Genomic DNA, 24,785 nt, shown 5'->3' on the forward strand with positions numbered 1-24,785 from the left:
CCTCTGTCTTATGTAGTGTGCAGACATACAGAAATAATCTTTTGTTTGTTCTCAGAGCCACAGAAAGTCTCTAATTGAAAGAATGGAGAAGAGAGAGATTAGACATAACAACAAAACCTGAAATAATATTCTTCTATGGGTACCCCTTTCCAGTTGCAACAAAATGAATTTACACAAGCAATAATCTTACACAAGCTGCACTAACCAAGAAACAGGAATCAGATTTAATGTGGATATAGATGTCTTTCTTCAGTAGAAGAATGTAATTCTTCAGCAGAGAATGTAATTGAATTTAAATTGGTAAACCTAAGGGTAAAAACATTCTTTTGTCATGGGAATTATGGTGATGACAGAAATACACATTTTTAGTGCTATTTAGCAAAAAAGTATGAAGTGAAAGAGGTATGTTCTTGAACAACGTATGACGTCAAAGCTGTTCAAATAAAAGTTAAGACACCGATGACTTTTTAAAACTTTTATTATATTGCATAAGCTATAACATTTTACAAATCTTAGTTACATTTTCAGCAACAGATACACTGAGACTGTAGTAAATACAGAGATGAAAAGACACCTCTGACAAAATATAAAAAGGTAGAAATACTTAAAACCAGGATGCTGAACATCAAGAAAGTTTTACATGAACAATATCTATACTAGAGTGTTTTCGAAAATGATTGCCCAGGTAATGAAGTGTTTGTTGAATATAAGGCTCCAACATGCAAGGTGGTGAGCACAGTCAGCGCCATCAGTTCACCTATGGTTCAGCATCTCAGAGCCGGGCTTTTGATGAACTCCATACTCTAATGAGCACTAAAAAGTGTCTTTCTACACAATAAGGTGTTGTAAAAATATTACTGTTTTAATATGGACTGAAGTGCAACAAGTGCTTCAAAGGAACTGAATCAGTTAACTGGGGAATAAAGTACCAGTACATTTTGGGGAGGGGGAATATAGGAGTGTTCAATAAATCTTAAACTGAATGAAAAAAATTCATTTGGTAAAATAATTTTCAAGCTGAGAGTGCTAATACTAAAAATAACAACATAGTTTTCCCCTGCCAGTCTTAAAACAACAACAACAAAAAAGTGAAGCCATTGTTTTTTGGTCATCAGAACACACTGAACACTGCTTTTAATAGAAAATGAAGCTCAGATTAAAGTCATTTAAACCACCTTTCATATAAATTCTTTAACACATATGTAGCTGCCTACTGTTAGAAGTGTGGCACAAATTAGTGCAAACTACTATGAAAGAATGCTCATTTTTAATCTGTAGGTATAGGACTGTGCTTTGCATAATTCCACTGAAATTAAAAAAAAAATTAAAAAGCAGAAGCTTGGGTTATATAAACAATACAGGTTAGGCTCCAAATTGGTTCTAGAAAATAAGAATTAAGTACCTATCTCTATATACTTTGTACTCCTACTGGCAAAGGATGTTAGCAGCCAAAAAAAAAGGATTTTTAACATGATAATAATTTTTATATACAAACATACATTAATTTTGTTTTTGAAGTTAAAATCCCAGTCAGTTTCATACCTGTAAATCCAGTGACTTCAGGATGCTTACTCTTGACATATGAAGTTGAATGAGATCATGTAGGTGCATTTTTAAAATATAATACTGTTCACATTGTTAAAGATGTATTTTTTTGATTTCTTTTCAAACATAAAATACAACAAAAACCCCAAACCAAAAACCAACAGGGTTTACAACAATTACCATCATAATCAACATGCAGGAATCAGTATTCCAACATAAACAACACTAGATCTGCCTTTTGAAATATTATAAAAGCTACATCATTATAAGTATGAATTGAGGTTCTTTTGGCTAACAGAAAAAAAACCCAAAACATAATGTGCTTTTCAGATAGCCAGGTGTCCCACTGATAAAATAAGTCTGATGAAAAAGAAAGGCACTTCAGCAGGCTTATCTACCTTTCGATTTTCCTAACATGCAGTACTAGACAACAGATATAGTGTACTGCCTTTTAATTTGTACAGCATTAGATGGGTAATTTTGTTAACCTGCTTCACTTTTAAACTAATGTGAAGAGGTTAGACTGGTGCCCATTCATTTCATCCTCTTTGGTACAAATTCCTGCATAAAAACAAAGCAGACAAATAAACATCTGCATTCCTACATCCTGGATTATTTTTTGTGCATCATCTCTAGCTTTACATTGGTAAATAATGTCCCTAATTACCGAATTGATCGTGCTTTCAGGTTTCTAAGATAGAGTTGTTTTATTTTCTGACAGTACTGTAAATTTTTTTCCTGGTAATCAAATGGAATTTTTAGGTGGTTCCTCCATTTTTAAAAAAATTTCTGTAATATGTGGCATTTGATAGCAAACAGAGTATTAGTCAATTAGTTTATTCTAGATAACATATCCAGATTAATGTGCATATAGCTACAGACTATTTAGCCTTAATTTGTGATACATCAAAGTATGATCTAAGCCACCTGAATTAATCTGCAGAAACAAGCCTTGACTAACTCCATTAACCACCTTATCAAAACCAGGTAAGTCCTGGAACTGGTTATACCCTTCTGCAAGAAGAATCTCGACATCATGTATTGCAACCACAGTGAGGAAACTCCCGAAGTTTATTAACTGCCTTTCACCTTAAATATGTGATAAACTTTGGTCTTGACTGTTCTGTACCTACCTAGCACCTTTCACTTAAAAACTGTACGTACGTATATGTGGGTTTTTTGCAAAAGCTGACAGCTCAAGAGGCATCTTGTGAAGAACTGAGACATAATTCCGGCAAATATTTGTATTCTTCAAAAAGAATTGATTCCACTGAAGCACAAATACCTATCAGTTTGGAAACAAGCATCAGAAAGAGGCTATTAATATATCCTTTCCAATTTTGCCACTCATTCCCCTCTCCTGAGCAGGGGCTTACTTAAAGGTGCTTCAGGCGTGGCCCACTTCTTGTTCTCAAAGTAATCAACCTCCAGATTCAGAGAAGTTAAAACTGCTGAATTTCTCCCTGGTCTTTGCAAAAGCAGTGTGCCATGAATCCTTGCCACTTTTTGTATGGACCTAATTCTAGCACTAGCATTTGAGCATTCTGTTCGCGCTGCAATACTGAGCCAACAGAAAAAATAAATAATAAATTCAGTCATTCCTATTAATTCATATGTTGATATCATACATAGAAATATAGAAAAGCATTAGTTTGACCACAAAGACAAATTTCATGATCGCATTTTGTCTTTTCCACATGTTACACATCATGTATTGTTACCTCTGGAATTAAAATTATCAGAACTCAGTATAGTCAAACTCCTTTTTTTGACGATCTAAAACCAAAAAGAATTCCAGCTGCTAATAAGTAATACAGGTTTCCAGTGCATAAATTCCAACATAAAGCTGGAAGATGAAGACTCATATAATATATTCTGTAAATACCGAATATAAATATGAAGAATAATTCTAATAATTTTAGAGTTATATAGAGTTTTTAAAACCCAAGATTAATGCTCATGGTAGGGCCAAGGAAGACTTCCCTGTCATTGTGTGGTTAGGGCCACCACCTCTTTCCATGTGGCATTTATCTTTGCAGATACAACTGCAGCAGTAATTTCTCTCTACAGAATCGTTTGATCATATTCTGACACAGAAAACATGATATGTATTTATTTTTAATATAAGACTCAACTCCAGAAAAGCCTTTTCAAGTGTTACCAGCAGCATAAGACATTATGCGAAAAATTCTAGCAAGTTACACACAGAAAAGTCGGCGGATGGGATCTCCAAAGCAAGCAAAGACAGCTGTCGCTTGACTGGCATGGAGAGAAGCAACAGCTAATGACAGCCTTGGAAATGGTATTACCAGAACTGCAGCAAGCACTCTCCAGAAAATCTTTTAAATATTCCATTAAAAGAAATGCCCACACCCTCGTTTGCCAAGGGAGGAGCTACTATCTAGTAGAGATATCAATCCTATGTATGATGAAGTGCCTATTTTTCAAAAAACTTTCTCATATCTTTCCTCCTCCTACCGAGAAGCCCATCAGCCAGAAACTCTTCTAAGAAGATCTGTTCTGCTCCGCCTTGCTTTGTTGGCTACAAGCTGAAGTGCCCCATCGATGTACGGCCTTTAAAGGGGCTGTTTGGCACTACCATATGTGCAGGGTAAAATTGTGACTAATCCAGATGGCCAAAAGATCCTTTAGAACGATGGAACAGAATCAAACCCTGCCCTTTGCTCTTGATCAGCTGTCAGAGCTGACGAGAAGCTGCATGACATGAGTCTGTCTTTTGGCACTGTTACTTTGAAATCCCAAAGTTATAACTGATGTTCTCAACATTTCTAATCCTTTTACTTTGGTGCCCAGATACCTACCTGGATGCAGAGTGAGAACACTGGAGTGCAGAACTTCATTCCTTTGAACTCACATGAATAAAGTCATTTACAGGAGTCTGTATCACAATATCACTGAATGTTAGGGATATTTCCCTACTCTTGAGTGTACTACAGGGCAGACTCACTCCACAATTCAGATTTAGGCATTGTATGTTTGGATCTTGGCACAGAATCTTAACCAAGTTCCAAAGGAAATATTTATAATGCTTTTTTAGGATGATTTATAATCAAACCGCCAAAGCCAAAATGCTGGAACTTATTTCACCAGGGAAACAGCTTCAAAGCCACAGAAAGACATTTGATATACTATATGAAGCACATTAAGGGATGCATCTACTTTTCTGTTAGCCAAAGTTGAAACAATCACTTTGACGAGATGAACATTAAAAATAAAGAATATTCTGATGGCCTTTTCCTTCCTCTATACATATCTTAGTTACATTTCATGCATTCATGACTTTTGGTAAATTTAACTCTAAGATGAGTCATAAGTAGTATATATATTGCATTACAGACCAAATTTTGCAATTTGCTCTCATGTTCATAAAAACCCCCAACTTTTAAAGCCTGTTTAACCTCTCTGTGATGCACAACCTAGACAAAAGTAGCTCAGGCTGGCAAAATGTAGGCACATAAACTTCCGACGATCTTCCATTTTTTTAAACATAAAATAAAAAGCAACAGTGCCAAACTTCCTTGCTAAGAAAAACTATTTCAAAGGCATAATTTGTCTAAACTCGCGTATTTTAATTATGGGCCAAACTCCAACTTACAAACCTGCAGGGATTCAAGAGTATGTTGTGGAGTTCAGCTTGCCCAACAGCATGCAGAAGGGAAGATCTTAACTGACAACGAAGCCAAGACAAGACACTGGGATCAGGAGTAGCAGCAGCTTTCAGTGCTACCAGAACCAGTACTTTTCTGCTGGATGTGGACACTTCATAGCAGACGCCAATCTTTCATGTCCACAGCTCGTAACAAAGCAGATGGGCAACATCTGAAGACAGCGGGGACCATGAACTGCACTGACCACAGAGCTTGGACAATTCCCCCTTCTGCCACTACTATGTGGAACAGCAACCATTTGCACATGGATGGGCACACAGGGAGGGCAGCAACGCTATGGAGCTCCGCTGGTAAATCCAACAGAGCTCGTCTGCTGGTGTCATGGGACTAACGGATGAAACATTTTACATTATACAAAGAAGTAGGAACAGATCCCTAGAAAAGTTCACATATAAAATACTGTACAGATGGTCACATTGATTAGGAATAAGGCTGAGGAATGGCTTTAACTAGTCTGCCAACGCAACAGCAACAAGTACGAAAAAATTAAAACGTGTGCCTACATTTCTCACCGTGCATTCCCAGAGGTGTGTCCAAGAATGACAGGCTATTTAAATGTGGGCCTTCCCTATACTGCCAGCAAAATTAGGAACTGGAAAATCTTCATAGTAGCATTTCCCTGTTTTCAATTCACATTGAATATCAATTGCCCGTTTGAAGTTTAGTAACTCAACCGGTATATTAAAAAAAACCACCAGTAACTTTGCTCAATACTGGAAAACAACATTTCCCTTGTAAACCCAACACTGCAGAATTACAGAAGCAGCCAAGAGGTCAATAACCAGCAAGGAGAGCAACACCACAAAGCACATTGTGTTTTAGTTTATAGGAACAAGTGGCCTCTCCTCTCTTTTCTTCCAGATATTGGTTTTGCTATCTCTTTTCGTGATAGACGGTCTGTCCCTTTTTTTAGCAGAAGGGATACCAGATTCATGACTTACTGATACAGTTTTTCTTCTTAGACCTTCTTCATCATGCTGGTCCATGACTGGCCCATTCCCTCCATCCAGAATGTGCCTCACAGCCTGGTCCTCTGGAGTGCAAACAGTGGTCCCACTTTCACTGCTACTCAGATCCAGATCTTCCAGGTCAAGGATCTTAGAATGTGGCATATTTTTAATGAAAGTTTTCTCTCTCTCCAGTTTCCTACTAGGATGATGCTCATTCATGTCCACACCAGAGTCCAGACTGGTATCATTACTCTCTGTTTTTCTGCCCTTTTTCAGATCTATGAAAGAATGCCTCACTTGAGCGATTGGCTTTCCATCCAGGGACACAAACCATGCTCGAGGGTGCGGAGATGGTTTTCCTTTAGAGAGTTCCAATAATGTTTGTTCTGAAATACCTTGGAGTTCAGATGAAAATGGAGTCATTACAACGGCTTCGTTCAGTGTCCCAGGAACAGAGACAGACTCCAGTAAGCTGTTAGTGTACCGGCCCCAGTTTGATGTTTGGGAAGGTAAGCCCTCTTCAGTATCCAATGTACTGTTTTCATCTCTGCAGGCAGAAGGCTGTGGATGAGAGTGCACTGGCATTTTCGGTAATGTTTGCATGTAACTCTCGCGATTCACGGGTTCCACCATGGGGCTATACACTAACTGCCCTTTTCTTGGCAAAGTTGCTGATTTAGCAGGATGCAATTGTTCTGGCGAGTGGAAAAGGTCAGAGGTTTGAAGAATAGCAATGGGTTGATTGTAAACATGCATTAGATGTTCTGGGATATGGGAAAGACCATACATCTCCTCTTTCAGTGAAAGGTACCTGTTTGGGTCTTGAATGTCCCTAGGAGCCTGGGAAATAGCACTGCTACTATGCTTCGGCTGCTGTAAATGCCTAAGTCCAGCACTAGGCTCCAATGAATGGCCTGAATTTCTTGCCTGACCAGTCTGACAGGATGACTGGTAAGAAGCATCCTCTGTGTAGATTTTAAAGTTGTCTCGTGATTTTCCGTCTTCTGTGTCTATGGACATCCTTCTTTGAGGGCTGTATGAAGAAATCTTCGGTGTATACAACTGTGACTTATCCTCCAACTTTAAAGACCCTTTGACAGCATTGATGTGATTTATGTGAGTTGTTGATGTTGTCTGGTCTTTTTTTATTACCTCCAGCTTAGTTGTATTTTTTTCCTTCTTTTGTGCCCGACCACATTTATCCCTATGCAAAAGAGATGCAAGGTGACTGTATAGCATATTAGGAAATCACTAGACTGTTGTCTACCAAAGCTGAGTATTAGATTTTGGTAAAGAAGTTATACCGTACATCACAAACTTAAAATAAAGTTCTGTAATAAATGTAATTTTTGAAGAAATATTAGGCTACGTATTATAGTTTAGCTAAGGAAACAAGTCTCAACTTCAAAAGACTATTTTATCAACCTTAAATTCCATTCATGCTGAGCTTCTTATAGCCTGCCGTTTTGCTTACCTGCAATAACAAAGAAGAACAGCAAAAAATCCAATGATAATGACAACAGTAGCTCCCAGTATGGCCGTAAGGAACACTGTGTGATAGGCTGTTATGTCCTTGGAAACCGCACTAATAATGGATTCTAGATTGTCAAACAAAACCAGGCAAGTATTAGTTCTCAAAAACATATAATTCTTCTTGATATGCAGAGCTGTAGCTAATGAATTAAACTGTAATTTTCCAATGATTTTGTGTTCCTATGGCACTACGTTCATCCTTCCCTTTTCACCTTGCTATCTCAGTGAACTAGTAAACATACAAACAGAGGTTACAATATAATGGATCTTCAAAGGATCATCTCAAGTACTAATGCCTTATCATAACATCTACTCAATTTCAGTCAAATTACCTTTGTATTCGTTGTCCAAACTGACTTAGAAACATGGTCTACATTTTCTACTTAGTGCTTCTGTTGGAAAGTACGGTTTTAAATTTTGACATAATATTTCTCCAATAAGAATCCCTTCATATGAATTTCCAAAAAATGCAACAAGTTTTGCCCAGGTCTAATTTTCTTGTTGTATTTCCTCCTGTCATATATGATCCTCAACAGTAAGAGATACAGCCCTGCTGATTTTTAGATTCCAAAGTCACAGCTCCCTTGCGGGCTTCTTCCAAAAGATGGCGATAGAATAAACAAGTAAGTCTAAATAAATACAGTCCAGACTTTGCCCTCTGCAACATTTGAAGTTCTAGGAAATTATTATATGCACAAAGACACACTAGCAATATTCAAACAAAAGTTATCCAACTGTTGAAACTGCATGTCGTTTTTCCCTTTCTGTTGTAACCAAAGCAATCAAGCTGACAGCCTTATGATACATTGTAAGTTGGGTTACTCAGTAATTTCTTTGCCAGTTGTTGCAGTACCTCTTGTTCCAGGCAGTGGAGCTGCTATCCAGTAGCCCAAGTGTTGAGCAGTGTATGTCCAAACTAACTGACCGTCTGCTTCCTTCACCATTCCCAGCCCACGGCTTACCCAAGCACCTGGAAAAAAAAAAAAAAAAAAAGGCAAAATATTACAAACGACATGCAGGATTCTTCTATACCTCAAACCATTAGCAATTAAGCTATTATCGAAAATATACAAGGTCACAAGAAAACCTGCAACTTCTGACCTATATGCTATTCATTACACAGCTTTAGCTAAACACACAAACTTTCTCTCCTGACAATTTCATTGCAAATATCCCAGTGTGGACATTTACTTTGAAACTAAGCATCAACATTACTTACCATAATTAATTTAATATAACTAATTTTCTATTAACAAACGTCTTTCATAGATATGCACACAAATCATTTGAAAAATCAGATTACATGAGCTTAAGCATGTATGAAGCCCACGACTAAAAACAAAAAAAAAAAAAATATCAAGGAGCAGGTAATTTAAGCATATGAATACAAGTTTAACATTAGCTAGCAGCACTTAGTGGGAAAGCATTTCAATATAACAAACTACAATAGGATAAACAATGTTTGTCTTGAGTGTTTCTGTCCTCCTCCCTGCCCCAAGGCAGTAACAGTTCAATTAGCCCAAGGAAGGTCTATCGTTAGGACACAGATCCCACACCATCTGTTTGGCAATGCAAAGGACAAGTATCATGGTATGCCAGCTTCTACAAATAATAACATCACGCAGTAGAAGAGACAGAATTATACTGAAAGCACTTGACCACATTTATTGTGGGCCATCTGTGAAATTCTAAAGACAGAAAACAACCTCATATAAATAACCTTACATTTTCAAACTGCAAATATTGAGAAGAAGGGAGAATGACTAGTTTTTTTAGAACAACAATAACCAACGCATGCAAACAGTATAATTCACGTAAGGCCTGTAAGTTTCATTTTCCTCCAGGACCCTTCTTTCAGCAAAGCAAAAAGAAATATCTACCAGACAGGAGACAAAGATGAGAACTGACACATGCCACGTATGCGCGCACATAGGCACACACGCACAATATCATTCGGCAGTAAAACTTGCAGCCTCTCCTGGTGCTTGTGAGGGCTGGCGGAGGGAACAGCAGCTGCCACCTACACAGGTGGGTTCTCGGGTACCTGAAAAACCCCTTGGCCAGACTCAGGAGCAACACCAGCCAGAAGGGTCTTCCACCCCTAACTCTCATATGGAGGCAACAACAACAGATCCTCAAATTCTCTGTACCATCAACTCTAAGGCAAGATGTCACTATAGTCCAAAACTATTGTTTTACAAGTACAGAGGGTGGGCTGCTTACAGGCAGAATAAAAAACCAACCAAACAACAAAACCATAAACCAACACATACAAAAGGCAAAAAAATGTCTAGGTCTCCAGAAGTTCTATCTTGACTTGAACAAATCTATAAGCAGCTGCACAATGTTTGCTGTCCTCTTCTGTAAATTATATCTTCCTCCAATATACTCCATAGAAAACAGTACATATTAAGAGAAACATTAAAATGTGATTTATGAGTAAGCATATATTCACTATGATTTACTGGGAAACAGAGGGATATTGTTCCCAATTAAATGTTGCAATGCAAGCTTTTTTTTTTTAATTCTGTTAAATCCCACATAATACTTTTGGTACTAATGAGGCAAAATATTTAGTAGAAAGGAAGCCACATTCAATATACATCAACAAATTCTGCATTAACAGCAGCTGGAATATAGTTTCAAAAGCTCATTTTCCTGGAACAATCTCAGTACTATTACACTTCAAGTAACCCCAGGGAATGCTGCACCAGCAGACATGCAAAAGCAGTTTCTGGCTTTTTTTTCTAGTGCATGCGGATCATTCTACACAACATCAAACACAGACCTGCTCCTTTACCCCTAACAATACTGACATGGAAGCCCTGAATACCATTATGACATATTACCCAAGGACTTCAGAGTATATAAGTGTGTGTTAACATCTTGCTGGGGACATTCCACATGCAACATCCTGGATGCCAGAGCCTCATCACTCAGTGCAGTGACAGCTCTTCATCCGAGTGGGGGCTACTGCTCCTTATGGACGCTCTCAAATGCTTGCTGGAGAGCTGAGGTGGCCAGCTGTCCTCAGTCACCTGAACCTTGACTAAGAAATGCCTTGATATTACTCAGTTACCTTCAAAAGTAGTTCGCACATGTCAGATCAAAGGTAAAAGAAACATATTTAAGAATAAATATTCAGAACAGTGAATACAGCTGCAAATTTTCACTGCAGAGAAGAGATAAGGAAGTGGAAGAAAAAAAGTGGAAGTTTGTGTTATGCCTGAAATGTCTCTCCTTCTCCAGAGCCCTCCTTGTCCTCTCCTCAGCAAGCAGCAGTGAAGGCTCCATGCAAACACCACACCCCAGTGAGCACCCATCACAAACAACTTAACTTCACAGAACCTTCATCAGAGTCCAAGAGGAACACAACTACTGTTTTAATTATTTTTATTGGGTCAGCATGCCACGTTCCTGCTCTTGCTCTACCCCCAAGGCCAACACACCTAAGTAGGCACGTTGAGTAGGTCCCTCAACACCCACACACACCTTACTCTGCTTTGTACCCTAACCTAACCCCGTGCCGAGCTGCTCTAGCTCTGTCAACTTTTATGTTTAATAATGTTGTTGACCTAGCTTTCTGTTTAGTGAGTTAAAACAGCTCAGCTTTAACTTTCCATTTAGCTATAGCTTTATTCAGCATGACTGTAGATAAGGGTAGCAGCAAACAATCATTGAAGCTTATAGAACATTTTAAAAATAAGTACCAAGGCCTCATTTTGTTCTGAAACTGTTTGTTGTATTTTCAGGGAATACTGTTTAATTTAATTGTACTGATTTTGATGAGCAGAGGAACTGGCAAAAGTGGCTGTGGCAGTAAGGAATAAAACACGTTGTGCTATTTGACCATGTCAGACTAACCCCACTTCTTTGATGGAGAATGCTATCTCTTATCACCAGTTACTCCTCTGAAGTCTAGGTGTATAAACAGACTTAATATTTTATGCCAAAACTTATTCTATTCATTCTCTCCCCAAGAGAAAATCTAGCCAATTTTTTATTAGCATGTTCTTAATTCAAATTAATGTTCTTTGGTTGTTCTTCATTACGATGATGAGTTTATTTCTTGAACATGTAAACGAAGCTTTGTTAATGTTTTCTCCTGTACTTCCAACAGTTGAATAACAGCTTTTTTCCTCAATAAGGAATAAGACACTTACCTCTTTACTTGCATATTTCAAGATGAAGTGTGATGGTAAGTATAAGGTACAATGTAAGGCAATCAGTACACTAATGCACACACACGCAATACAGGACATTCAAATGGGATAAGTGTAGGTAGCTCATTACTCACTGTTGACTAAAATTAGACATGAAGGGATGACAAAAGGTTTAGAATGTCTAATCCCCAGCATCTTCTTCCCATGCATACTGTAAGAACTATGTTGTTCCCTTTGATAACTCTTATTTCCCCCTCATTTCACTTTCTCAATTGTTTCTGTTAAGTAATATCTATTCCAGTTTTAGAGTCAAAGGATCTTTAAGGCTATATGCTAGGAAACAGAGCATCCAGATCTTCAATTCTGATTTGTTTTAAGAAGGCATTCACAAAAATACCAGGCTTAAAATTTAACATCACTCAAAATGTGTGTTTCCTGAATCCTCAGACTCCCATGAAAATAAAAATCCATTATATTAAACATTTGTTAAATAGGAATGCTAATGAATTTTACCAAAGCTTTTCGAAATAATGAAAGCAGGAAAATTCCTTTGAACAATTCAGGCTAGTCAATCAAAAACCAATACAGAATCCGTAATAAAATTGGTGACTATTTACCACCACGTCATATATTAGTGCCATCACTGTTCCATGACATAAAGTGTCATGTGCTGAAAACTATATATATGTGCTACAAAGCAGAATAACAAATAACTTAGCCCACTTACCAGTTTTCATATCGAATGTCCATGCAGGTATAGCATCTCCTGATTTTACAGTACTTGTGGGAAGAGGAAGTGTAATCTGAATGGGACCATTGACTTTCAGTTCTTTCCCAGCCAAAAGAATGTTTACGCATATTGCAGCAAGAGGAGCTAATTCCATGCTTTTGTAACCTGATTGTGAGAAATATCTCATCTGTAATTCTCCATTCATAATGTATGTTTTAAAAAATGTTTAAAATTAAGACTCTATCCTCTTTATGACCAAAGGCAAGCCCTCATGCACATCCAGCTACACAGTCAGCTATCACCAAATTGGTCAAATAAAAATCAACATCTCTTCTGGACTTTCAAAATCTTATTATTAAAGTAAACCCCAGTCATTTCTACACCAAATCTGTAAAAGAGAAACAGACTTTTGACATATAGGTTCAATGCTGACTGTAGAACCAATGATTAGGCAAAACTTGGCCTGGGGGTGAGGGAAGAAGAGATTACAAAATAGATAACCTATGTCAAATATAAATAACATTTTTTTACATAATTGCAATATACACAGCATTGAATCAAATGGAAGACATGCAAATATATGACTGCTGAATTTCTCTATAGTTAAACAGTCCTCTTAAATTTTTCTGTAAGGATTTCTGATTTGGCAGTTAAAATTAACAGAATAGTTAATCTTGAGGCTTGTCAAAGCACTCAAAGGAAACATTGCATATACAGAGCTTTACGATGCAGCCTGAAAGTTTGTTTCCTTTGTTTTTCTTACACTAATTTGCAAATATTTCAGAATGCACAATGTGACAGGATGGTGGAAGAAGCTGAAACAGAATTAGTAAGTTTGAGAATAATGTTAAATCTATGCAAGCTGTTAGAAGCTGGTTGTGAGAAAACTCCTGATGCATCGGATATCAATTAGCTTCCACCTGCCCTAAAAGGAAGCCTATTCCTTCAGGAATACATGAATAATTTAAAACACATGTCAAACAGATTGAAAGGAAAACTCAAAGAGGAGAAACCACTGCTTATTCTCTTATGCTTTACATTTAAGGAGGTGAAATATAGGTAAGAAAGGTTCCACAATATGTAAGTCAAGATATAAATATATATGATGATTTTAATTCAATTAAAATTAAAGAAGAGAGCATGACAAATTCAAACAAGCCATACAGTGGCCTCCTCATGCGCTGCAATGAATTTAAGAGCCTCATGGCTTCAGGTCCACTGGGAACAGAAAGAAAAGAACAAAAGAAAGATGGAACTGCACAGAGTACAATCTACTAGAAACTACTGTATTTACGCAAATTAAAGAAGTATCTGATAGAATGGCAAATACTAAAAGATCCAAGTGCATATAAGCAGAGTTATAATGACTCATGAAACAACTTACTGCTTCTCCAGTGAAAGAGATGCACAAAAAACGTGATTGCAATTCTGCTCTGTATACACAGCGACTACTTGGTGTCAAACAGGTTTATGCAGATTAACTGTCTGTGAGCCAAACTAGAGCTTCCATTCAGTCTTCATGCTCAGCGTAAAGCTCCCAGAGCCAGACGTTCTAGTGACAATGCAGAAACCCCACAGCTGAAGGCAACTGCTGCAGTTTCACTGATTTCTCTAGGTTCACCTAGTTTACACTCTAGCCATAACCATATTTTTAAGGTGTTTACTAAACCAGTTCCACAGTCTCATGAAACCATGAACATATACATACACACACATATAAAAAGCAGACTCTGAAGGAGTATTTCTGTGTATAAGATGTATGTTATGTTCTCATACCACACAGAAGCGAATAAAGAGTAACATCAGTTATTCACCTGTTGTGTTTATAGCTTACTCCTATAGAACAAAGCTGTGTGATTTAATGCCAGGAAAGCAGGTTCAGGCCCTTTTAATTCAAGTGTATGTTTTTCTGAATCACTGTGCACTCATATGCATTATAATTTGAAGATTTCTTCTTCTAAAAACATTCTCAAACAACATGGTTACATACCTGATTTATTTAGAAGAATTCCTGTCGTATAGAGAAAGCTGTCGTCCTTTAAAAATTGCTCTGGTGCTGTCAGATAGGCTGTAACATTTGTAATATGGTGATTTGTTGGAAGCTTCATTAAAAATTTTGGAAACTGAACACTTGGTTGAGATTTGGCATCTGTAAAAAAGTAATACTCTGTCTTAGCAATAGTGAAACACACAAACAGTGGTTTTATTCCTGCTCAGAAATCCATTCAGCATAACAACTTGTTTTCACCCATTTTCTCCACGGTTTGTGTATTTCTAGACTAGCACTTGTCACAGCCACATGTACAGCTACACAATTAACTGAAAATCTGGCTTTGAGTAGATAGGTATTATATGAGAATATTAAAATGCTTAATTTTTTTTTGTATGTGCACAGATGGTTATCACAAAGTGTTCAGATTATCGTCTGTGTACACTGAACTTACCGGACAGTTTTCCAGTAATTAAGACAATATCTTCAAACAGCCGCAGATTTGCTTGCCTTTGTGGGAATAATGAAAGCGTCACAGAGGAGTATACTGTGGAAAGTGATAATATCTGTTACACTGTGCAACTGAAAAAAATCCTGTAAGATCTCAGAATCTGAAGGAACAGTGAATAGAGCATTTGAAAAAAGAGCGTTTATGAAGACTGGATAAGTAAATAACTCCTGTTGTACAGAGCAGGGATTTTAGTGGACAGGCAGGAAGACCTCTGTTGTATGTTCGCTACTGTCTTATGCCTTCTGTGGATAAACGAGTGGCTAGAATACTTAAAAGTCCATCTCTTTAAAAAAATATATATAACTTTTCTAAGATCATGCAAGAATTAAACAGGAAAACTTGTGAGGAAACTGCTGAAAGGAAGCTATAATAACATTATACCTGTTATACAGGACTCAGAGCATCAGCACTCCAGGAATCACTAAAGACAACATGATTTTTGTAAAAACACATTACCAGCCCTTTGCTAAGCCTAGGTAAGCAATTTCTCAGGATACACTCATGGTATTGCAATATAATCTACTTAGAGTTAAAAAGGGCTATTTTCTGTTTTACAACAATAGGAATTTTGACAAGTCTGACAGATTATTCACCCTTACATCTGCACTGACAGGCACTGCCTCCCTTGCCTGACTTCATTCAGTCATTGCCAGTTGACAGTAACTATCCAGACTGCTGAGGAAGAGAGGAATTTAATCAGTGACAGATACAGTTTAATAATAGGACTGTAAGATGTTTGCTTACTTGGCATTCTCGCAGTCTTCCAAGGCAAAGGCGTTAACATGTAGCCATCCTTGTAAGATACGATAGTTAAACTTAATCCTAATTTGTAGGGAACTTTTATTAATACTGCTCCATTGTTTCCAGTAAGAGTAGAATTTGTCTTCGTGTAGTTGACAAACACTTCTACAACCGCTTGTCGCAGGTACTGATGACTGATTATGTCATTTACTTGAACTTTTAGAGTAAAAACAGATCCTATTAACAGAAAGAAAAAAACAGGAGGTCATAATACATCGTAACTAAGGACCATCACTTAAATTTGTAAGGAAGTCCTAGAGTTTATGCCTTAGCTATTCATCCACTGTACGGTGGATCTCTGCCTCAACAGAGGGTAAGCTCTGGCCAAACGGAGAGATAATCATATAATTATATACCATGGAGAAAAAGGAAGAAAACACCCTTGAGATGGTGCACAAAGATGCCAAAAAGCATTTAGAAAACTCATCAAATATAACACCTAACCAGGTAAAACAAACAAACAAACCCCAAACAAACAAAAAAAGCAACCAAAATAAAATTACAAAGCAATTCTTCCCCTTTTGTTTAAGCTTGAACAATGCACCTATGACAACATGAGATCCAACGTGCCTTGCAAATGCTCTGTGGCATTGCACCAATATCACAGCTGGTCTTGTTATCCAGTGTAACCCTTGGCTTGGGTCACACAGTTAAGGATGGACCTTAGAGTTTCTAAAAACAGAGAACTTGATGTCTACAGACTCTGGGATAACACATTTATCTTTACATGCGTAAAATTATTATAAAGTAACCAAATGCATTCAGACACTTGGACTGTTTTAATCATCTCCCACCAGACTTCCACTTCTGGTCTAGCTTTCACCTTTCCGTATCGCAACTCCAATATACTATCTGTCTACTGCTAATTAGAGGATCTGAGTGTCTTGCAGAGATCATATTACAGTGATGAGTGGCATGTTGAGAATAGTAGGCCTGCCGCAACGAGAGTCTCAAGATGCTCTGAATTACATTTAATTTTTCTCTCTCCTTGATTGTAAATAAACTATTAGGGAGTCTTTTCATAGACAGCAGGTACATGGAAATGGACAGAATACCATGTTATTTCCAGTGTGAAACTAAGTTATTATCATAAATTAAAACATCTATGGACCACCGTTAAAAATATTTCAAAAAACATCAGTTTTCCAGTATTTTGGTTACAGACGTACTACTATTCAACACCATTGCATTCCTTTATACCCAAATATTTTCAGATACTTCAGTTATGAATATGCATTTCTATTTAGGTCAAATGTCAGGCTAAGTTTGTTTGAAATTTCTCTACATAAAATCATAGTTCAATTTCTTTATGTTATCTCCTCTAGAATTGAGATTGACATTGCACCAAGGAATTACTACCATTGACCTTGATTTAAATGAAAAGGGTCTGGAAAAGCCAAGCGCAATCCATCAAAAAAAAAAAGGTATACAGTGAAGACATCCAAATCAGGCCTCTCTGAAATAAGTATTTATTTAGATCTATCGTATGCATGGAGCATACCATATATTAAAGCAAAAAATAACCTGCACACAACAAAAGCTACATTAATTTATTACTATTTATTGCACACACAGCAAAGCTTAGCAGCTGTGCCAGTTTGATTCTCTACCGTATTACAGAAAAGTCTATATCTTCTTTTGCAAATTAATATGTACTTTCAAAAAAAAGAAAAAAAATATCCCAGTGGTACTTGAACATACTTTGATGGAATTAAACAGAAAATGTACAACAATCTTAGAACAATGTCATCTGTCTTTTTTTCCTTATGCATGATATTTCAAGATTAAAAATGCTTTCAAATTGCTGTTGCTAGAGAGTTTTAAAATCACGTAATGATAAAAAAAAAGTCATGTAAGCAAATTATGGCTGCTAAACAGATCTTCCAGGGACTGATCCAGCTACACATATACTAGTGTGATTCCAGTGGTTGCCAAAACTCAGAATACAGGCCATTTGCCCTTGGCCAATGACAATTTAAAAGGCTACTAAACAGGGAAACAGACTGTGTACAATATTCTGACCCTGTAATCGCTTGGCTGCCAGGAGTATCTCATGAAACGTTATTTAAAAAATAAGAAATTCAGTAGTACAAAATCCAAGCCCATGCCAGTAGGAACCAATACTGGAAATGCTTTGTATAAAGTAGTATTTTAACAGCTGGAATCAAGTCAGGAGAAAAAGAGTCTATGATTAACAGCTGAAATAAGTTGTAAAAAAAATGAAAACCTAGAATGCACTCGGAAAGACACTTTCTTTCAATCATTTCCCACTTTTAATGTGTATTTTTCCTTTTCCTGCTAACAAAAAGCCTAATGAAAACACAAGGGTGGGGGAATTGCTACAGTCCTCCTCCAGCTGGTAGTAAATTCAAAGGCTATTTTTTGCAAAAATATTTCTTCCTCTCATCTCCTTTAGTTGCAGCCATATTAAAACCCACTGTTTTAGAGGCCTTTGGTTGACAAAAAAAACCCCAAACAAAACCCTGCAAAAATGTAGAAAGCTATACTATTTTCACTCTCGTAATGAACTGAGAAATATCATGGGCTGCTTTTAGCCACGCTCAACTTCCGTTAGTTCTTTCTCCTATGGGTTTGGAAATTGCCATGGCGTTTTTCAAAACTGATACTCTGTCTGAAGCGGCGAAGAGAAGATGCAGAAGCGCGGCTGCAGATGCAGACTGCAGTCCCGGGCGGGTTACCGACACAAAGGTCTCCTGTGTGAAAACAGACACAGCCCTGTGCAATGCCAGCTCCGAAAGAGTAATTACCTGCGTATCACGGCTGCATGTGAGCAGCGGTTACTCACGTGGAAAACGCTCGCTTCACACCCGCTCACATTAAGACAAAGATTAAAGGAGACTTGATCCCCAGCTCTCTTTGCTTCTGCCCTTACCAGACAAGTCTTCCTGACAAAGGAAAGCATGCCAAGTGGCTGCGAGTTCTTCCCTCCCTGCAAGTCATATACACAAGCAAATACTAAAAATTTTCTACTATCAACCAGAATATGCTCTGCCAACAAGTCACTTGAAGTGTCTATGCAATCTTTCAATTTCTGGACAGTAACAGGGCAGAAGACAATATTACGCCTCAGAATCTAAATGCTAGTGAAATGACAACACATACAAAATCCCAGTTAAAAAAGCCAGAACTCAACAGTAACAACAATTTTCCTCCCCCACAGCCACATTCTGCTACTGTTTTGTGTAAAGTGGAGTGTACCAGAGCATCCTACAGCAGTCCTGAGTTATTAACAACGTCCTATTGACACTCATGAAATCTAACTTGTAAAGAAAATCCTGCTTCTTAATTTTTGTTGTTATAAACATCTTAAAGCACGAGTCCTTAAGGACACTTTTAAGTCTCAAATATGATTGAGACTGTGGTAGGGTTTCTTTTAATCACAATAAAATGTACTGAAAAACATTTCAGATGCAAAAATGAACTGTTGGTAAACTATTTAACAAAACCAAAGCTGATAAATTAAACGATAGACGAAATCTGTGGTTTTCTTCTCATCACTTACACTCGCTAAACACAAATGGGTCAGCTGTATCACAATATTAAATAGATTTGACAGAACTCCTACAATTAGAAGAACGAACTCAGTCTTAGCTAATTTGATTTGTGCTGCCTCAGAGGAAGGGAGATTTGTTTCTTGGCGAGCCCACTGGAAATGCCAGCTTCTGCAACATTTAAACATTTGCTGACAAATGTTCAGACAAACGCAGAAGTTATTGAGACAAAGGGAAACAAGGCCTTCTACCACATTTAGCTACTTCAGAAATGTCACAACCGTAAAATGACATTTCATTTCTTCCAGCAACAACATCTAATGCCTGCAATTTAGCTTCACATCACGGTCCTAAATCAGAAATCATATCACAGAATTAAGCCAAAGGACTGCTCAGAATTGCAAGCTGGGTACAAAACATAACAGTGCAAAAAAAAAAAATCCCTCTTTATAATACCCCTGTGTAACTTGTTCTTAATTCTTTACATGCAGATAGTCATGTTATCTGGTTTCCATATTTATCTGAGATTTAATTAACATGGTCAAGGCTAGAGACCTTACAGGCATCAGTACATTCCAAACTACACATATTATTAACTGTGAGATACAGCAGTGAACACACACACACACAGGCAGGCACTGCCTGGGAAATACTCCTACACATTCTGCAACTCAGTCCTAAGTCCCTTTTCCCATTCCTCACCAAGGTCCTGTGGCAAAAGAGGTTCTACACCTCGAAGGAGGCAGCTACTCTTCTCAAGCACACAGACAGCTACCAAATTAAGCAATTATCTTATGGAGCGAGGAAACAGTAACTACAATTAAATTATTCATTAGTTCCTTCCTTAGGAGGAGACTTTTCTTGTGGTTGCCTAGAGAATGTTCAAACTCACGCCAGAAAAGGCACACGCTTACATGTGTTTTATGGAAACTGCCTACACTGTGTTAGCTGCTCTCAGCTAACCAGACAGATCAAACGCGTGCTGTGCAATTTGCCTGGTCTTAGCTGACTGAACAATCTTTTTTTCCATCTTCTATATTCATAGAACACCATATAGTTTGGCTTAATATAATTAAGGATATGAAAGGTGCACTGATCTGTAAAGAAGAAATTACACGTTCTAAGAATATCAGGTTTTACTATCCACTGCAATACTGCATATGTATCACCACTGGAGAAGAGGGAGGCAAAAAAAAAAAAAAAAAAAAAAAAGAAAAAAAATCAATGAAATATATATAATCTACACAGTCACACATCTGGATTTAGTAAAAAAAGGTCATATAAAACAATTCTCCTGCCCATGAAGACCAACCATTACTTCTTAAAATTTCCTTAAAACTACAGAAAAGCCAGTGACAAACTATAAAAGCATATCTATAAAAAGTAAAAGCCTGTTATATCTTTAAAGCTCCTTAACAATCCATGTATGTGAAGGTGAGCTGTGGGAGCAACTCACTGCCACAGGGATGGTTTAACACTGAAGCCAGCCCTCCTCAGCACAGCGCACGTCAGCCCGCGGTTACCTTTTGTTCTTTATTAGGGTATAATGCATTGATGCTGGACACATTTTTCTGCCTTGCATAGTGCATTAAAATGACATAATAGGTGACTCCTAAACCCTAGTAGCTATTTTATGGCTATATTCTGAGCGTTATTGTCCGACACTAGGATAAGCTCTCCGAGCAGTTTTCAATTTGCTTCTCGTAGCTATCAGATAACCTGAAAATCTCATTAATAACCCCTACATCCTAATGTAGTCATCATTTGGTAGCTATCAGTGGTCTTTAATGCTGCCTTACTCCACACAGTCATTTATAGACATTTATATACAGATGGGCATGTACACGTATGATGACATTTCTAATTCTACACAAACAGTTCTATATGTTCCAAACTGCTGACAGAGTATCTCATTTAAAAACTAATTATGTGATTCTTTATAAAGATGTTTAGATGCTATTTATATGCTGCTCCTCTGATTCAAAATAATAGCATAAGATAAATGCAGAAAATTATTTTTCCTCCCTAAATGACATAGGAATACTACTAAAATACAAAACACTGCAAACGTTTTGCCCTGTGCAATTTAAACTTTGTCTTTGTTAATCAGTTACAAGTACAATCTACACATTTTATTCTCAACACATTTTAACTGAACTGAGAAGCTAAGAACCTCACACAGTTCACAAAGGGCCTGAGGAAATTCAGCAAATACCTAACAAGCAGTAAAAATCATTTTCTCTGGAAAAAAGGATGTTAGATTTTTCTAAGAACAACATACACACAGGATAACAAATACAATCATTCTACCTGGCTGCAAAGAGACAACACTTGAAAGTTGACAACCAGCTGACAGTTTCATTCTTGCATTTAGCGAAGGGTTAAAATTTGTACCACTCCTCTCCAGAAACACTCTGGGAGTTAAAACTTTCATCTAATTAGCAAACAGCCCTGTAACTACCTATAACCACGAAGTGACTAGTAAAGAACCTGAGTGCATAAGGACAGACCCGGGTTACAGCACAGCTAAAACTCGCCCCTGTTTTGGTTGATCTTTAAGCAAAATGACAGCATGATAAGCCTGAGTTTAAAGCAAGTGTGGACTGCTCCTTGAAATGCACTTGGGAAAAAGAAGAGATTGGCATTGTACTGCCACACATCAGGGGTGATGTTCAATAATGTTCGACTATGGAGACTGACAGAGTCAGTCAGAGTCAGAGCTTTTAGATAATGCAAAATTGTAAAAAAATAAGTATTAAATAAATTGGAGCCCAGAGCTAATTAACGTTTGCTCCATTTGTATATGAACAGCCAGTCCTGTGGAGGCAATACCACTGCATAATCTATACAGCACAGTTCTGTAGCTTAGCACTCCTTTAAAATATTTTAATGCAAAATAGAACATTAAGATGTATATTTAAAAGAACAGCTTTGCAGTGGTGCAGAATACATTACACACTTCCACGGACAAAGCAGCGAAACAGGGTCTGGGAAAGTAGGACACCATGGTATTCCCATTGCCCTATTTCTGGTCAACCAATTTCTACAGAAGCCATCAACAAAATCTCAATTATAAAGGAGCTAAGGCTAGATCCTGGGGGGACAAGCAGCGCCTTCTACACAGCAAAAGGCTGTTACACTCATTTTACAGGAGACAGTTTAATCCTGTCTAGTCAAATGTAGGTGTCTCCAGCAAGCACTTACTTCATTTGAAGATAAACTGTAACAGATCAGAAATTAGAAAAAAATTGAATACACTGCTACCAAAGCGGGGGCTTTGTCACCCATCAGGCTGCTCTGGAGAGCTTTTGCTGGGAAAAAAAAAATCTATTCTAAATCTGAGAGCATTCCAAATATTTTCTTTTAGATTTGCTTCAAATAAAGCATTATTTTAGATACAGAGAAACACTTCCTTACATCAATGGTATATGCTGTGATAGGCACATGCAGACCACAGTGTCAGAGTCCTTAAGCATCTGTATATTGGTTAGAAAGAAAAAAAAGAAATTATTTACTAGGAGGTCATTCATGTCGATGCACACACTGTTCCAGCACACACCACAGTCTCCAGGTGGCCCTTCTTCCCACCTTACTGGGACAAAACAAAAATAGTACTTCAGAAAACATTTCATGCTCTATCCTGGCTCCTCAGTTCCAAATCAACAGCAGGCTGCATCTCTTGAAACAACTGGATGCATTTGCTTTTAAGAGCTGAGCACAAGAGCAACATAGGAAAGACATAAACCAAACAGTCTATTGTAGCCTCAAAAACATCTCGTCCTTGCTCCCATCGCTTTCTGCTAATTCATTGATTTCTGAAAACTATCTTCCCCAGTTCCTATTTCTCCAGGCCCTTCACGCTGCCCTCCTGTCCTGGCCGAGCTCTGCTCAGTCTCCTTCCTCCCAGCACTCGTCCCATCCCAGAGACATCTCTGTGACGACTCCCCATAATATTTTAGCCCATGACATCACAGATCACAACAAAAGATCAATACTTTTCTAAAGATTAGGTTTTTTGCAAGCTTCATAAATAAAAAGAGATTGATAAATGCATTACGTAAAATTAAATGCATTGAGTCAAACCCATCTTTAAGTGGTGACTTCAAATCTAGGGGAATGACAAACTACAGGGGGTTGCCTGTGGCAAATGAGCACATGATCCAGAGAAAACTTCAAGGGTCTAAGAAAATTAGTAGGTCAAAGACTAATCATTTATTTAATTCAACACAGACCCCAAATCCAGTTTCACGTTATAATAAAACCATATCAAACAGTACGGAGAAGCTGACCAACTACTGAAACACTGGAAAGAGTGTTCTCTGTTTTACAGATAAGAACAAGGCCTCTTTCCCTTCTAAAAGGGATTTTGGTAGGAAACGGAATTAAAAAAAAAAAAAAAAAAAATCACACTACTTTAGAAATAGACTGTTTTTCTCAGGTATAGATTCTAGGGTGTTTTTTCCACCAAAAGTATTTCTAGACTTAGCACCATTTCTTTACATAAAATTAACACTGAATTTTTACTGATGTTTTTATTGAAAAAAATGTTCATTGAATTTATTTACTTACAACAATCTTGTTTAATTTAAACAGAATAATTTTCCTTTTACATGAACTTATTTCAGCGATTTACATTTTGTATATATGTGTGTGCATATATAAACACAAATCTTAAGCAAAAACACAAGAGGAAAGGAAAACAACAAAGAAAGGAAAAACAAACAAACAACACAAAGGAAACATTACATCGCATTCCAGCTATCTACCTTCGTGACCCACTTATGCAGATACAGATGGCAGCACGACCTTGAGTTCATGTGTTTAAAAAATTACCACACTTCACATGCAAACTTTCAGTAGTTCTAATTATCTTATTGGATTCGGGTTGTTTTATGGTCTGGACAGCCTTAGCATTCGAAATCTGTACTACTGCGTAGGTAAATTAACATTTCAGCTTTTTGTATATTAAGATCTGCTGTAATTTAATGAGTTAAATAAATAAAAACAACAAACAAAACAAGCCTCTCCTACAGCCAACAGCTGAGTAACACCATGGTAAGTGGTTACACTTCCAACACAGATCTCAGACCAGACACATAAAGAAACTGAGTAAGCATGATACTCATTCCACAAATGTTGACGTGAACCAAATATTGATGAAATTAAGGTCCTTCAAAATCAATAAAGTAAATCAGATCATTACAGGCTATGTCCTTCATGATTACTACTGCATAATCAATAAACACCTTCCTGGAATGATCATGCTTGTAAGAACCACGCAAGAATGGCACCGCGCTAATCCATAAAGCTGCTAACGACTCACATATCCAGGGGAACAGACCCCCAAATGCTTTCAAGCAC

At 37.4% G+C, this 24,785-nt stretch overlaps 1 protein-coding gene across 1 annotated transcript in view; it reads right to left on the reverse strand.

Moving 5' to 3' along the window:
- Positions 1-1,729: 1,729 nt before the first annotated feature.
- Positions 1,730-24,785, reverse strand: part of FAM171B (family with sequence similarity 171 member B) — a 36,584-nt gene continuing 13,528 nt past the window's right edge. The window contains 7 exon segments of the mRNA XM_065637609.1: positions 1,730-7,388; positions 7,659-7,782; positions 8,571-8,687; positions 12,608-12,775; positions 14,601-14,759; positions 15,055-15,147; positions 15,856-16,089. Coding sequence (XP_065493681.1) covers positions 6,053-7,388; positions 7,659-7,782; positions 8,571-8,687; positions 12,608-12,775; positions 14,601-14,759; positions 15,055-15,147; positions 15,856-16,089 — 2,231 coding nt within the window. The 3' untranslated portion in view covers positions 1,730-6,052.

The sequence above is a fragment of the Caloenas nicobarica genome, chromosome 6 (assembly GCF_036013445.1).
Source record: "Caloenas nicobarica isolate bCalNic1 chromosome 6, bCalNic1.hap1, whole genome shotgun sequence".
In the NCBI taxonomy this organism is placed as follows: Eukaryota; Metazoa; Chordata; class Aves; order Columbiformes; family Columbidae; genus Caloenas; species Caloenas nicobarica.